The sequence below is a fragment of the Mucor mucedo genome (genome assembly GCF_025094135.1).
Source record: "Mucor mucedo strain NRRL 3635 chromosome Unknown EV154scaffold_188, whole genome shotgun sequence".
Lineage (NCBI taxonomy): Eukaryota > Fungi > Mucoromycota > Mucoromycetes > Mucorales > Mucoraceae > Mucor > Mucor mucedo.
Window position 1 is genome coordinate 29,036 of NW_026252472.1, and position 14,227 is coordinate 43,262.

Sequence of the window (14,227 nt, forward strand, 5' to 3'; positions counted from 1 at the left end):
ATCAAACGTAACATAACCCACTTTCTTTTTTATTTATTTATCCTCTTTTTTTTTCTCTCTCTCTCTTTCTATCTCTTTAAATGTCTAAACTTGATTATTCTACTGACCCCAAAAGAGGTGAACACCCTTTAATTGTACGAAAGGATGCTCCATTCAATGCAGAGCCTGATATCACCGACTTGGTGAAGAATTATATTACGCCTGAGAAGTACTTCTTTTGTCGTAATCATGGTCCTTTACCGGATATCAATGAATCAGAACACCTTATTGAGATACAAGGCATAGGAATTGAAAAACCAACCCAAATCACGTTAAAAGATATCAAAGAAAACTACGAAAAGACCTCTGTCATGATGGTTATGCAGGTAAGAAAAAAGAAAAAAAAAAAAAGACTATCTTGTGTTTAATAAAATAAAAACCTGTAGTGTGCCGGAAACAGAAGAGACGGGCTCCATAAAGTGAAACACACAAAGGGAGTAAGTTTATCAAATATGATCAGCACGTAATATAAGCACTAATGATATGGGCAGGTGATTTGGGGGCCTGGTGCGTTAGGAAATGCTATCTACAGCGGAAGCAGACTTCGTGATATCTTAGCTACCGTTGGCGTAACAACAAAGATTAAAAATTTGTCTAAACTCCACGTAGCGTTTGAGTCTGTGGAACAGGTAAAAACCAAAAACCAAAAAAAAAAAAAAACAAATAAATAACGCAATAGTATGATTAATTTATAACGCAATCATAGTGTGAGGAAGACACGTGTTACGGTTCTTCCATACCCTTATCAAAAGCATTGTAAGTAAAAATATTATATGCAAAAAAATGTTTCGGACAGAACACATTAATCAAAGAACCACAGAGACGAATTTGGTGATGTGTTATTAGCTTATGAGGTAATTCCATCCGTTTTTGTTCTTTCCTTCTTTATTAATATTTCTCCTCCTCCCCTCCAATAGATGAACTACAGTACATTGACTCGTGATCACGGATTTCCTATTAGAGTCGTTGTCCCAGGTAAGCGTTCGCCCCCCTCCCCCCTTTTTATCATGAAATGGATAAATTAAAACATTCCCTTAAGGTTACATTGGTGGTCGATCTGTAAAATACTTAAAATCGATTACAATTCAAGATCATGAATCTTTATCCTATTACCAACGCAGAGATTATAAAATTCTACCTGAAAGCGTAAAGTTAAATCATCAAACTTCTCTTATTAAAAACTCACACATTGGAATATTAGATTGCCAATGAGGACCAGGCCAATAGTTATTGGTGCAAGGTGCCGTCGATTGGAGAATATAACGTACAATCCTATGTATGTGATCCTGCAGATGGATTACATGAGAAGAGCGTTTCAAATCAAACAGCTCAGGGATATGCCTTATCAGGTAAATTTTAGTTTCAAAATGTTCTGCTGCCTCAAAAAAAAAAAAATTAACTTTTATGAAAAAAAAAAGGCGGGGGAAGAAGTATTCAGAGAGTTGGTAAATATCCCACCCCCATTCATTTTTAATTTTGAAGGAGGTAAAAGCTAAACCGATATTTAGATGTGTCTGGTGATGATGGAAGAACTTGGACAACGGCTCAGTTGTACCAACCAGCTGCTGAAGGAGACAATTGCAGAGTATGGGGATGGTGTCTATGGACAGCTGTGATTCCAACGAAGAGAAATGTCCGCATCGTTAGTAGAGCAGGTAATAAAGAAGTAAAAAAAAAAAAAAAAAAAAAAAAATTGTTATTGAAGCTTTTTACTAGTCGACTCTTCTGGTAACGTGCAACAAGAATACCCTGTTTGGAATTATCGTGGTGTCATGAATAATTCATGGAGAACCGTAGATCCACTCACTTTGGAGATGTCAAACATTTAATAAAACAATTTTTTTTTTAAAAATAAAGCAATAACTCTAAACGTTTATTACAGTAAAAATTATATAAGTGGTATGCGAGGAGGGGGATTTGTTGAAGAATAAAAAAAATTAAATCATTACAAAAAAAAGAGATTGGATACGATTGGAAAAAAAAATTATATATATATAAAAATACAGGAACCCAAAAAAAAAGAGGCGATTTTTTTTTTAACGCATAGGCTTTCTACGAGCATAAACAAGGCCAAGGAATACAATGACATTAAAGGCAAAGAAACCACAAATAATACCAAAGTTACGCCACTTGTGGTCTGCGCTCCATCCAAATCTGGATTCGTAGAATTCAGGGCCAGAGTTAAAAGTACAGTAACCACACATGTCGGGTGCAACAGCTTGAGGGTTGTCAATGTAACCGGGTGCGCCATAGGAGAAGAAGTTCTTGGTATATTCGCCACATGTTTGTCCAGCAGGTACATTGAATTTCAAGAGATCTTCCTGTCGACAGGTCACCTTAAGATTGCCCAATTCGTTCACAGCGAGTCCTTCAATATAATAATGGAAAGGATCCAACCAGTACATCCAGGAACTCCAGAACTTGGGCATTTGAGAGGGTGCTTGCATCAAACCAGCAAACAAAATCAAGAGGGAGATAATCAAAGGATTGATAACAGCAGCCATCAAGGGAGATTCCGAAACGGAAGCAATGACAAAACCAAGAGTAACAGCCCAACATACAAGCAAAGTAAACATGATATAGAAATAACCGGAAGTCTCGGATGAAGAGTCCATACCAGCTGTCCAATAGAAACCAAACATGAAACAAGCAGAATAGAAAGCAATATAAGGAAGTTCAACAAGGACAGCAGAGATAGCCCATGGTAACCAACTGTAATAACGGGAAGCATATTCACGTCTAAAGTACTGTCTCTCCGTAATAAATTTGGGCTGAGCAAGAATAATAAGCGTCATGGCCATAATGAAAGTACCGAAAAGAGCAAAGAGTTTGTTCAACATATCGGAAGATGAAGATTCAAGCTTCCAGAAAGTGAAACCAGTGATCAAAGAGGTAAACATAACATTGAAGAAACGACCCACATTATAATCGGGAGAACGCCAGTAGGCCAAGGACATACGACTAAAGACCAGTTTGAATTGATTGCCCATGTCAGTAGCATAGGTTTCAGCTGGACGAGTAGGGTTGGCATCTGAACCAGAATGAATCTCTTCGAGTTCTTCAACAAGCATCTTGGACTCAGGGGAAGATTCCCAAATTTGAGCCCAATCAGCCTTAGCTTTACCAGAAGTACCAGCACCAACACATTCCAAGATATATTCAGCAGGATTGGCCTCAGGAGAACATGTGGGACCACCGTTGCTTTCAAAGTAGTTAATCATAGTTTGGGAGTTTTCACCAATTTCACCATAGTAAGCGGTTCTACCACCACGGACCAAGAGAAGGAGATGATCGAAATGTTCAAATAAGATAGCAGAAGGTTGATGAATGGTACACAAGACAGGCCATCCAGAATCAGCCAGCTTACGGATAAATCGAATGATATTGAAAGAACTTTGAGCATCAAGACCAGAAGTAGGTTCATCCAAGAAAAGAAGCTTGGGTTTTCCCACAAGTTCCATACCAATGGTTAAACGCTTACGTTCTTCAACAGAGATACCATAACCATATTCAACTTGACCAATTTGAGCATCACCAATGTCTTCCATTTCCAATAATTCAAGAATAGACTCAACATAAGCGTCCTTTTCTTCCTTGGGCACTTCCTTGGGTTGACGAAGATAAGCAGAGAAACGAAGCGCTTCACGAACAGTCACAGCAGGTTGATGTACATCCATTTGCTCACAGTAACCAGTAATACGTTCGAAATCACACATAAGTGCTTCATTGTTTAAGTAAACACGACCATCGATCGTACCAATGGTCTTACGACGAGCCAAGACATCCAAAAGTGTAGTCTTACCAGCACCAGAAGAACCCATCAGGGCAGTTAAATGACCGGGACGAACAATACCAGAAACACTGTTTAAGAGTTGAAGATGACCACCTTTAATAGGGACAGTGTAATCAATGTTTTGCCATGAGAAGGTGGTACCAGTAGCAATCTTATCCATGCTCGTAGTAAAGTTGGCTTGCTTGGAACGTCTAGCTTCTTCTTCTTCAGGTGTACGAGACTTGGGAGCCTTTCCGGGTAAATAGAGCTTGGTAAGCGTACCAGATTTACTTAAACCCACAAACTCCATAGTTAAAGCAGCAATAAGAGTGAATAACAAGAAGAAAGCAACAACAGCAATAAAATCGGGAGCCCAGATTTGTTCAGGAGCATAACTAAGATAATCTCTCAAGTAATCGTCACCGTTAACGAAACTGGCACCAGGTCTACCACCCACCATGGTACAGACCTTGTAATTCCAGTCATCATAACCAGGACCATAAGGAACAGCATTACCACTACCTTCACAAGTATATTCTAATCCACTTAATTCATTAATAAGCAATGCCTTGTAGCCATAAGTCAAAGGATTGATCCAATAGATCCAAGAGAGCCAAGGGTGCATTTTGTTGTAAGGAATTGTATAACCAGTATATGTGTTAATGGCAATAAGAAGACCACCAGATAACTGGGTAGCGACAAAGAAACTGGAAGTACAAGCACCAAAGAATCTGAAGAAACCGTTCATGGACAAGTTAATAAAGAACAAGACAATAATGAAAGTGAAGAAAGCGCCAGCGGTTAATCTTAAACCCATCATAAAATAGGAACAGATAGCAAACAAGATGACTTGAGCAGCCGTATAAGGAATATCCATGACCACCTGAGCGAGATAAAATGCGGAAGGACGATAAAGAGCATACTGCTTATGTTTCTCAAGAATGGGGCGACCCATCAAGAAAGCAATCAGTTCGGATTGAGAGATAAAGGCATTAAACAAGAGACAGAAGAAAAGAGCACCACCTCTGGAGAAGGCACCAGCACCATCGTCGCTCATTTTAAAGAAACAAGAAGCAGTAATAAGAGATTGAATAAGAATTGTACCATAACGAGAGATCAAGGCACCCAAATCAGTAATGTTAAGATGATATTGACGAATGGTGAGATATTTGACTTGTTGAAAGAAGGATGCTGTGAAGGGGGCGCTCTTTTTAGCACGCTTTTGATGTTCGTCATCAACAGCTTGTCTAAAGATATCAGCTGGCTTTTCACTTGCAATCATGCTTTCGTATTCATGGAAGTTGTTCATTACTTGCTTGTAAATGGAAGACTCGAGGTATCTTTTTTCGAAATCTACAGCAAATTTAGGAGCAGACTTTTCATACCCAGGCATAATTTCACGTTCATTGGGGTTACAAAGACCCGTCAAGAAATCAGGAATGGATTTACGGTGAGGACAGAAGAAACCGAGGGATTCAAAGTATTCTTTGGCGGTTTCGACAGGACCAAAGTAAAGACATCTACCTTCATCCAACAAGAGAACATTATCGAATAAAGCAAAGATGTTGTTCGAGGCTTGGTAGAGAGTGGCAACGGTGGTCTTTTTGAAGACATCGGTCATAATACGAAGAGAACGAACATAATCGAGCGCAGAAGCAGCATCTAAACCACGAGTAGAACAATCCCAACAATTGATGGAACTGGAAGTGGTCATTTGTTCAGCAATGGACATACGCTTACGTTCACCACCAGAGAGACCACGAACCCAAGCATTACCCACCATGGTGTTCATTTGCTTGGTAAGACCGAGCATGTTACCGAGCATATAAAGAATCTTGTCAACGAATTCGTTCTTGGTTTCATCAGGAAGACGCTTTCCTGGAGTTTTCATACGAAGAGCAAACTCGAGTGTTTGCTTAGCAGTCAGTGTGGGGTAATGTTGATCTTCTTCTTCGTTATAACAGACTTGACCACGATAATGTTTTGCAAAGGTGTCAGCATCGATACCACCATAACTGACAGTACCATTGATATCTGTGTATGAGCCAGTCATATTAGCCATGACCTTTAAGAAGGAGGTACAACCTGCGCCAGGGCGACCCAGTACAAGCAACATTTCTCCGGCTTCACAATGACCGGTAAGGTTGTTTAAGATGACTTTTTTATTTTTGCTGCCACCGAAAAATTTCCAGAAAGCAAGGTAAGTGAATACGGTAGGAATGGTATGTGCATCTGCTGCTTCACCCTAAAGTTTTATGGTTTAGTATCACAGATTAAAAAAAAAAAAGGTTGTCATAGTTACTGTACCATGACGGTTAAATCTTTCCAAATGAGGCCTAGATTTTTGATATGGTGACCGGCAGAGGTTTGATCGCTTCGAAGACCACTAAGAAATTCATCTAAATCGAACTCTTCAGTGTTGCCTTCTTCGAGTTGACCTTCGTTGGCTGATTTACGACTGATGCGAGATAATTCACGCTTTAATTCGACGTATTCACCCTTGGCAGCTAATAGAAAGAAAAAAAAAAAGAAAGTTTTAGATTTAAAAAAAAAAAAAAAAATTATTATGAGAAAGGGGGCTTTTACCATCAATGTTTACTGCGTTTGCATTAGGTTCACCAAAATTTCCATCGGTTTCGTATTGAAGTCCATTTTGATAAACTGTCTGTGTTGATCCGTCACTAGAAAGTCGACCTGAATCCCGTCCTTTGTTGGGATAAATATCGTGATTGGTCATTTAAATGACAGAAAAAAAGATTTATGTAAGTGGTAGTGTTGGGATATAAAGTACAAGGTTACAAAAAAAAAAAAAAAAAAAAAAAAGAGAGAGATAAAGAATAAGAATTATTGAAGAAAAGTACTCTGGATTTTTTTCGAGCTGCCTTTTATACGAAAAACGTGTTTTATTAGAGTGCCGTAGTTTTTCCGCTATAAGCATGTCAATTAGTATGTAGAACGGCATCTACGTTACCGACCCTATGATATCAAGCTGGAGCGGAGTATTCGCCACACTCCGATATCGGACGTAAAGGGGGGCGATTATCCCCACACACACACACACACACACAAACACACAGATCAATTTTTTTGGTGTTGTCTTTACAAATTTCCAACCTCCAATTTACGGACTACGTAATTTTTTTTTAAAAAAATGTGCAAAAAAGCCGCAAGTTTTTTTTTGTCTGATTGTCAAACCAGCCTTCATACAGCCTAAAGCAAATCCCCATTCCCGTTCCAAGACGGCATAAAACCTAAATTAGAAAGTACGCGTGCACTTGTAGTCATATAGGCCTCCATTGTATGGAAGCCGAAAGTACCGATGAGTTTTATTTATGTTCTTATCAACCCAAATATTCTGCTTTGACTTTTTTTAGAGCCTTTCTCGGCTTTGTGCGTTTCCGTGACCTATGATTGGCTCAAATTAAGCACTGAGATTTTTTCGGAGCGGGTTCAAACTAAAAAGAACGGGCCGATTAAAAATGGTTGGTTATTGACAATCTTTAAACCGGATTGTTTGTATATTTGTATAATGGTATCATTGTTTGTTTTTTTTTCTTATCAAGCCTCACATATATTCGTACGACGTTAATTATTTTAAAATGAAAAAAAATTAAAAATTAAATAGAGAGAGAGAAAGGGGGAAAAAAGGAGATAATTAGCCTGAAACCAACCAAGAATTGGGGTTTTCTTTTTTTTTTTTCATCATTTTCTGACTGGAGATGTTCTCCCAAAAAAAAAAAAAAGTTGGTTCCACTTTAATTAGGCCTACGAAAGAAAAAAACTTTATCTTCTTTGAAAATGCAGCACAAAATTGATCTGCAAGTAATTGAGTAAACGATTTAGTTTTGTGCAACACTTAAAATAAAAAGCTATTAAAATGTAACCTATCGGCTAATCTTTGATACTTTTTTTTTTTTTTTACTCAACTCTACTATTTTTAGACAAACATCATTTTCACAATGATTTAGCAAAAACTGTTTGCTCGGCTTTTTCATGCGGATATATAAAACTTCCTGGCTTATAAGAGCTATTTCATTGGCTAAGCTCGCGTTTTTTTTTCTTTCTTTCCTTCGCGTCTTCTTTATCCCAAAAGCTTGTTTCCTTCTTTAAGCGGCTTTAAAGGCTGTTTAAAGAAAAAAAGAGAATATCCGGGTCTTAAAACTGCATAATTTACTATCCTGGCCTTACAGTTCTTCTATATCAACAACGGTGCTAGCAGAGCCATGAATTTTTTTTTGGAAGAAAGGTCTCAGATAATTGGGATTTTTTAGTTGTTATTTGTATCTAAACTGATACCAGAGGGTCAACCATCCAGTCGCAAGACCAGAAAAAAAATAATTTAGAACAGAAAACAATCATGAAACAGCATATAACAAATAAAATAAAAAGATGCGGAAGTCACCATTGACATGTGTATTTTTCAAAAAAAAAGTTTTCTTATCTGAGCGAGCTTACAATTCTATTAAAAGAAACTGTGCATGTAGAAGTGTCTGCTTTACAGAGTGCATGCTTCTTTTTAAATTGTCTGGGAGATGCACGCACAGATAGTAATGATGATGATGACAGTAGATAAGAGTTCTTGGGTGTTGTTGTATTTAAACATGAAACTTATCGTTCTTCTACTGAGTGAACAGAAACGGGCCAATAGGCATTCACGGCAAGCGATTATCAATTTCAACATATACGGATGATTGCAACAAATAACAACATCAAAAAAAACGCCCTTGATCAAACCCAACATTTCGGAATCAACCCCTTTTTTTTTTCTATGTGCTCGTCAAATAAATGGGTGATTCCGCTTTTTCTTCTCTAATAGAATTGACGATTGACGATGAAGGAAGGGGGTTTCTTTTGAAACATTAACTTTGTAAGGGATTTCTTCAATTCTAGGTGGGACTTGAACTCTTTTTTTTTTTTTTTTTTTTTTTCAAATACACTTTAAATCTGTATTTTCTTATTATGTGTGGCCTCTCCTCTTTTTCTGGAAATTTACGGTTAGAAATTTCTTCGGTTCGTGTAACAAATGGCAAATTTAAAGTTTTATAAAAAAAAAAAAAAAAATTCGTTCTGGGGGTATTTCGAACATTGGATCTGCGACCTACTGAAAGTACACACACTAGATTAGCCCCAAGGATCATCATCTTAACGGGTTGTTTCTTTTTTAACATAAATACTTTAATGCAATGTCAAACCTTTTTTTTTTAACTCTTAAGTTTACCCTTATTTTCTTCGTTTTCAATATGCGAAATCTATCAACCGACACACATTCACTTTATACAAGAACATTTTGATGACAACGGGTTTTCTGCTTTAGCAATCATTTCTTATACAACATAGTGTAATGCTATGTTCTTTCGGTTCAATGAGTTTTTATGATTTAAGCTAGTGCACGAACCCCCCTCCCTTACTCTTTAAACGACCATTTAGCCGAAATTCGTACCATGATGAATGAAAAGGTTCTCCCTATTTTACTTTTATTGTAAGGTGCACAGACACAATAATTGCACCACCCTTTTAAATATTCACATTGACCGCCACTCACCTCTGTGATGTTTAGGGGGGGGGGAGGTAGATATGGAGGACTGAAACAGTAATCTATTATAAAGAAGCCGTACGTGTTTGATGGGAGGGAGGGTCATTTACCCGACATGTGATAAAAAAAAGTGGGGTTTGACTTCCCACATGTCTCTTTCTACTCGAATGTTCTTATCCAAACGAACTGGTTGCTGTGTCAAAATATATTGGTAATACAAAAAGGGCCAAAAGTACCCCTAAGTTGGCATGGGGATCTATAGCTTATTTCTACCATAAAGATAGAAAAGGGAAAAATGGTTTGTAACAGAGTTATTATGTCCATATATGTGCAATTTTAATGCTTTATTTTAAATGATGATGGTGTAACTAGGCTATATTATTGTAGGGTAGGTCAGAAATGAAAGAGAGAGAGAGAGAGAGGCGGGCGGGAATGTGTCAGAAAAAATAAAAGATCGTCATCGATGTTATCAGCTCTCTTTTTTTTTAGTTCAGGGACCTCCCGATTCCCTTATCAACCCGGATTCCCATCATTTTGGTGTAATACGAATACCCGATTGTTTGTAAGCATTTATTTTCAGAGTCCCCCACTTTATTATAATATGTCTCAGTTTGATAAAAGTCTCTATGTGCAATGTATAACAGAGGCTCATGTGTGGACTGCATTGACACATGAATAAAAGCATTCGAGAGGTTCAACTGACTCAATTTTTAGACCCATTCTGAACATATAAATAAATAAAAAGGACTCACGATGAGTCTGGCATGAAATCACTCAGATTGGGTTGATTTTCAATCCGATCGAAGCTATAAACTATTGACAGGGAAAAGATATTTTCCGGTAATTGACAATTGTCAGTTCCCCCCCCCCCAAAGAGTTAAATATTGCCGCTCTCCCTCCCCCCTTTTTATTTATTGACAACATCTTTTGTCGTGATTTTCTTTAGAACCCGCTTCATGCCAAATCTCTTAAAGCACAGGCATAATATGCAAAAAAAAAAAAATTCCCATTTGAAATACACCCCCTTTTTTCTTATAGAGACGCTCTAGTCTTTATTTTGTCTCGGCAAACAACCTAAATAGAGGATGATGCCGTTATTCGAGAAAGTGACCCCAGGAGAAATCAAGGAGTCATATGGGTCATTTGATTCCACTTTTTTTTACAACTGTCAACAGTTTGTCCATAGAATCACATGCTTTTTATTTAGTATGGGAACATGATGGTTTCATACTACAGATGACCCTCTCATCCAGCAGTAGTCATTTATTCTATTTTGACCATTATTTTCTGGTTGTGTAATACTATCGTGTAATACTATCGTCGATGTAATACTGTCGTCATATGTGTACTAAATATAAGGTCGAAGTTTTCTTTTAAAAATGGCCCTAAACACACACAGAGATATTGCATGCATTGCTGCAGGACAGAAATAAAACTCCTCTCGGTTTAAAATGGTAATGTTAGTCAACTGATGAATTATTATTTTGTTTCTAGACAGAATGGCATAAACACGAGAAGAATAGACACCTGCGTCATTTTTGCTTTGTAAAAAAGGTGCCACTGTGGATTTTGGATAACAAGAAAAAGTATACATATCATGCATCTGCCTTGTTACACAATGAGGTGGCATCCTCACCCCCCCCCTTTTCTTTTTATGTTGCGCTCAGAGGGTGCAGTTTTACCGTATATATATAGATAAAGGGTTAATAAAATAGATGCACTTGCTGTGTGATTTTAAAAAAGGGAAATAGAAAGAGAGAATAAGAAAGAGAAAAGGGTCGAGATGTGGCTTAGTTTGAAAGCTAGTAGAGACATATGCACAGTTACACTTTGGGAGTGATATAATCATTTTAATATTTTCTCTCCTTTTTTTTTTTTTCCTTTTTTCTTCTTTCTTTTTATTTTTTTTTATTTTATTTCTTAGATATGGCAGGGTTTGGTAAAAAAGCAATGTCTGGTGATGAGGACAGTGACGATATGGGATCAACTAGAGCAAATAAGAAGACGACACTAAAGAAGCGAAAGCGATACAGTACAAAGGAAGAAGAAACTGGTAAAAAAAAAAAAAAAGAAAAAGAAAAAAAAGAGAGTGTTTTGGGAAGTGTAAGCGCGGGGCTCACATCTATTTTGGTAAAAACACAAAAAAGATAGTGTATCAGTTGTTGTACCCAACCATCATCATCAGCAGGATGCTGAAAAGAAAAAGTTGAAAAAAGAAAAAAAACCGAAACAGAAGGCTACACCAAAGAAAAAAGGTAAGCAACTCTTCTCACAGACACACACACACACACACACACACACACATGGTGCACACAAAATAAATAATAAAAATTAGCGCCGTTGGATTTGGACAGACAGTGCGGTGTCATCATTACACCAAGTAATCATCCTTGTACAAGATCACTTACGTGTAAAATTCATGCTATGGGTGCAAAACGATCTGTGGAAGGTAGAACACAGCCATTTAATGATTTACTGGCAGCCTATCAGAAAAAAGGTATAGGTAGACCACAAGGTATTCATAATAGATACTGTTACTTTTTTTTTCTTGTTTTTTTTCTCTTTAATGATTATAATAAAAAAAAAAAAAAAAGTTATACCACATAAAAAAAAAAAAAGAGCCCAAGAACTCATCCTGTGTCACTTAGTACCTGGTACGATGAATGATAAAGATAAGCTTGATGGAACGAAAAAGACATGGATGAATACGGGGTCAAGTCATAAAGAGAATGCAAAGACAGAAGAAGAAGAAGAAGGGGAGGATGAACGAGATAATAATGAAGGACAAGAGATTGATTCTGATGAAGAAACAGAGAGTGTACGAATAGCCATTGAACAAACTAAGCCTATTCCGCTCGGAAAAAGACAATTATTTTATGTTTGCCGAAAGCGTAAATATTACAAATTAAGAGATATATTATTAGATGCTATCACACCAAAAGACTCTACTTCCTCCTCCTCTGTATCAGCCACACCAGTAACTGCTGCATCTGAAGTTTATTCACAAAGGATCTAAAAGAATATATATTATGTGGTGCAAACACCAAATAAAAATATAGTGAACCAATCAATAAACTTGTCATTCTTTTGAAAGAAAAAAAAAAAAAAACGTGGGTAATATGGGTAAGTTTTATCCACATGTGAGAAAAATTCATTTACAAAATCATTCGTGTAACGGTACTCGCCTGAACGTTTTACAAAATCGAGATTTCACCGCCCCCGGATAAGGACCTGCCGAATATAAAGTAAGTTTGAATTTTTTTTTTTTTTTATATTTTGTTCTTCTTGTTCTATTTTAAAAAAAAAGTATTCTTTTCTTCTTCTTCCATACCCCCTTCTCTTTTTCTCCCAATGATGAACCCTAGGTAAAAATAAATAAATAAATAAAAAAAGGTGCCTCAAATAAGCTAACACTTAGACATTAGTAACAACAAGAACGATAAACTCAAGTTGCCTCCTATATCTGCAATGGATGAATTTCTACCCACACGTACATGGCAATTAGAAGAGCAACGGGAATGGAAATCACCCCCTTATAGAGATAGAAACGAACTTTCGAGAGACACTTCTTACAAGACTTGTTTATACAATACAACTTCGCCCATTCTTATGCAACAAAGGGGAATAGACCCCCCTGAGTCACCACAAGGGGTAACATCTTCTTATTTTCAATACACTACAGCAATACACTCAACAACAACACCACCACCACCACCACCACATACACAACCACCACAGACACATACACAACCAACAAGAGGACCAAGTCGCGTAGATAATGACATTGAAGAGGTAATTGTGTATGTTAGTTATTCACACCCAATAAAGAATACCCTTATTTATCCCAAATCGGTTTCTATTCTATTTTTGTTACTCTAAAAAGGTAGTTCGACAGTGTCATACATTATGCGATAATATGGTGCAACGTAAAAGCCAATTCATTCGACAAACAAGCCCATCCGAATTGGACTCAACACGGCCCTGGTTAGACGACATGATTGGTAGAGCCAATGAAGTATTAAATGCCTTGTTAAGGTTAAGAAAGCATCAAATGGCATCAGAACAACAACATCAACAACAACAACAATCTGAGCAACAGGTAATCCTTTACCCCTCCCTTTGACCTCTCTCACTCTCTCTTTTAACCCCACCTCCTTTTTTTTTCTAGAATAAACACAGTCCCCATCTATGGCGTGTAAGATCCTCTTCTCCATCTGCAAGGGACAACAACAACAATCATCATGTTACCCGACAAAGAAAACGAGGCGTACAGTGAATCTTTTTTTTTTATTTTGTTTTCTTTTACTGCATTTCTATTTACATGCTGACTTTTTCAAGTATAGAAACGACCTGCTTTTCAAGGCAAATGTCATAGTTGTAATATCTCTGAAACACCTGAATGGCGAAGAGGGCCTGATGGTGCTCGTACACTCTGCAATGCATGTGGCCTTCGTAAGTGCCAATAGTTGGTTTCTACAATGGCTTATTTCTTACACATTTTTCTTCTTTTAGATTATGCTAAATTAGCTCGTAAACAACAGGAAAATCGCGGCATGAGTACAAAAAGACTTACATCATCACCACCACCACCACAGGTGCAGTCGGTTGCAGATCATATCCTACCTACAGGTTAATTATACAATAAACCCCTCTTCCCATAACAGTGTGTTATGAGAGGCACAAAAAAAAAAAACGAGAGAGCTCATTTAGGGTAGTTTATTCCCGATTGAGTTACATCTCCAGTCAATGTCACTTTTTTCCCACTGTTTACAAAGATTGGGTTATCTATGATCTATAGACCCAATCATAATATATCGTAAATTTGATAAGTCCAATCCAATTGATTGGTTATATATTCATAAAAAGATAAGCTTTTTTTGTAT

General features: G+C 37.2%; 4 protein-coding genes across 4 annotated transcripts; 3 read left to right on the top strand and 1 right to left on the bottom strand.

Annotated features, from left to right (window-relative positions):
- The first annotated feature begins 2 nt into the window (after positions 1–2).
- Positions 3–1,900, top strand: EV154DRAFT_529088 (Oxidoreductase, molybdopterin-binding domain-containing protein). Its single transcript, XM_051603634.1, has 11 exons — positions 3–365; positions 426–476; positions 531–668; positions 746–795; positions 860–893; positions 957–1,014; positions 1,079–1,185; positions 1,241–1,388; positions 1,458–1,484; positions 1,548–1,694; positions 1,756–1,900. Exons 1-11 carry the CDS (start codon positions 81–83, stop codon positions 1,866–1,868), a joined length of 1,158 nt encoding a protein of 385 aa, XP_051451392.1. The 5' UTR covers positions 3–80; the 3' UTR covers positions 1,869–1,900.
- EV154DRAFT_607413 (ABC-2 type transporter-domain-containing protein) lies at positions 1,901–6,610 on the bottom strand. The gene is made up of 3 exons (XM_051607612.1): positions 6,398–6,610; positions 6,119–6,318; positions 1,901–6,056 (listed from the first exon to the last, which is right to left on the bottom strand). The coding sequence occupies exons 1-3, from the start codon at positions 6,546–6,548 to the stop codon at positions 2,076–2,078; spliced, it is 4,332 nt and encodes a 1,443-aa protein (XP_051451393.1). The 5' UTR covers positions 6,549–6,610; the 3' UTR covers positions 1,901–2,075.
- Positions 6,611–11,015: 4,405 nt separating this feature from the next.
- EV154DRAFT_105108 (SCA7, zinc-binding domain-containing protein) lies at positions 11,016–12,595 on the top strand. Its single transcript, XM_051593876.1, has 4 exons — positions 11,016–11,397; positions 11,492–11,599; positions 11,680–11,841; positions 11,993–12,595. The coding sequence occupies exons 1-4, from the start codon at positions 11,271–11,273 to the stop codon at positions 12,358–12,360; spliced, it is 765 nt and encodes a 254-aa protein (XP_051451394.1). The 5' UTR covers positions 11,016–11,270; the 3' UTR covers positions 12,361–12,595.
- EV154DRAFT_529104 (uncharacterized protein) lies at positions 12,578–14,213 on the top strand. Its single transcript, XM_051603635.1, has 6 exons — positions 12,578–12,709; positions 12,770–13,136; positions 13,228–13,443; positions 13,513–13,611; positions 13,688–13,796; positions 13,857–14,213. Exons 1-6 carry the CDS (start codon positions 12,696–12,698, stop codon positions 13,976–13,978), a joined length of 927 nt encoding a protein of 308 aa, XP_051451395.1. The 5' UTR covers positions 12,578–12,695; the 3' UTR covers positions 13,979–14,213.
- Positions 14,214–14,227: the final 14 nt, after the last annotated feature.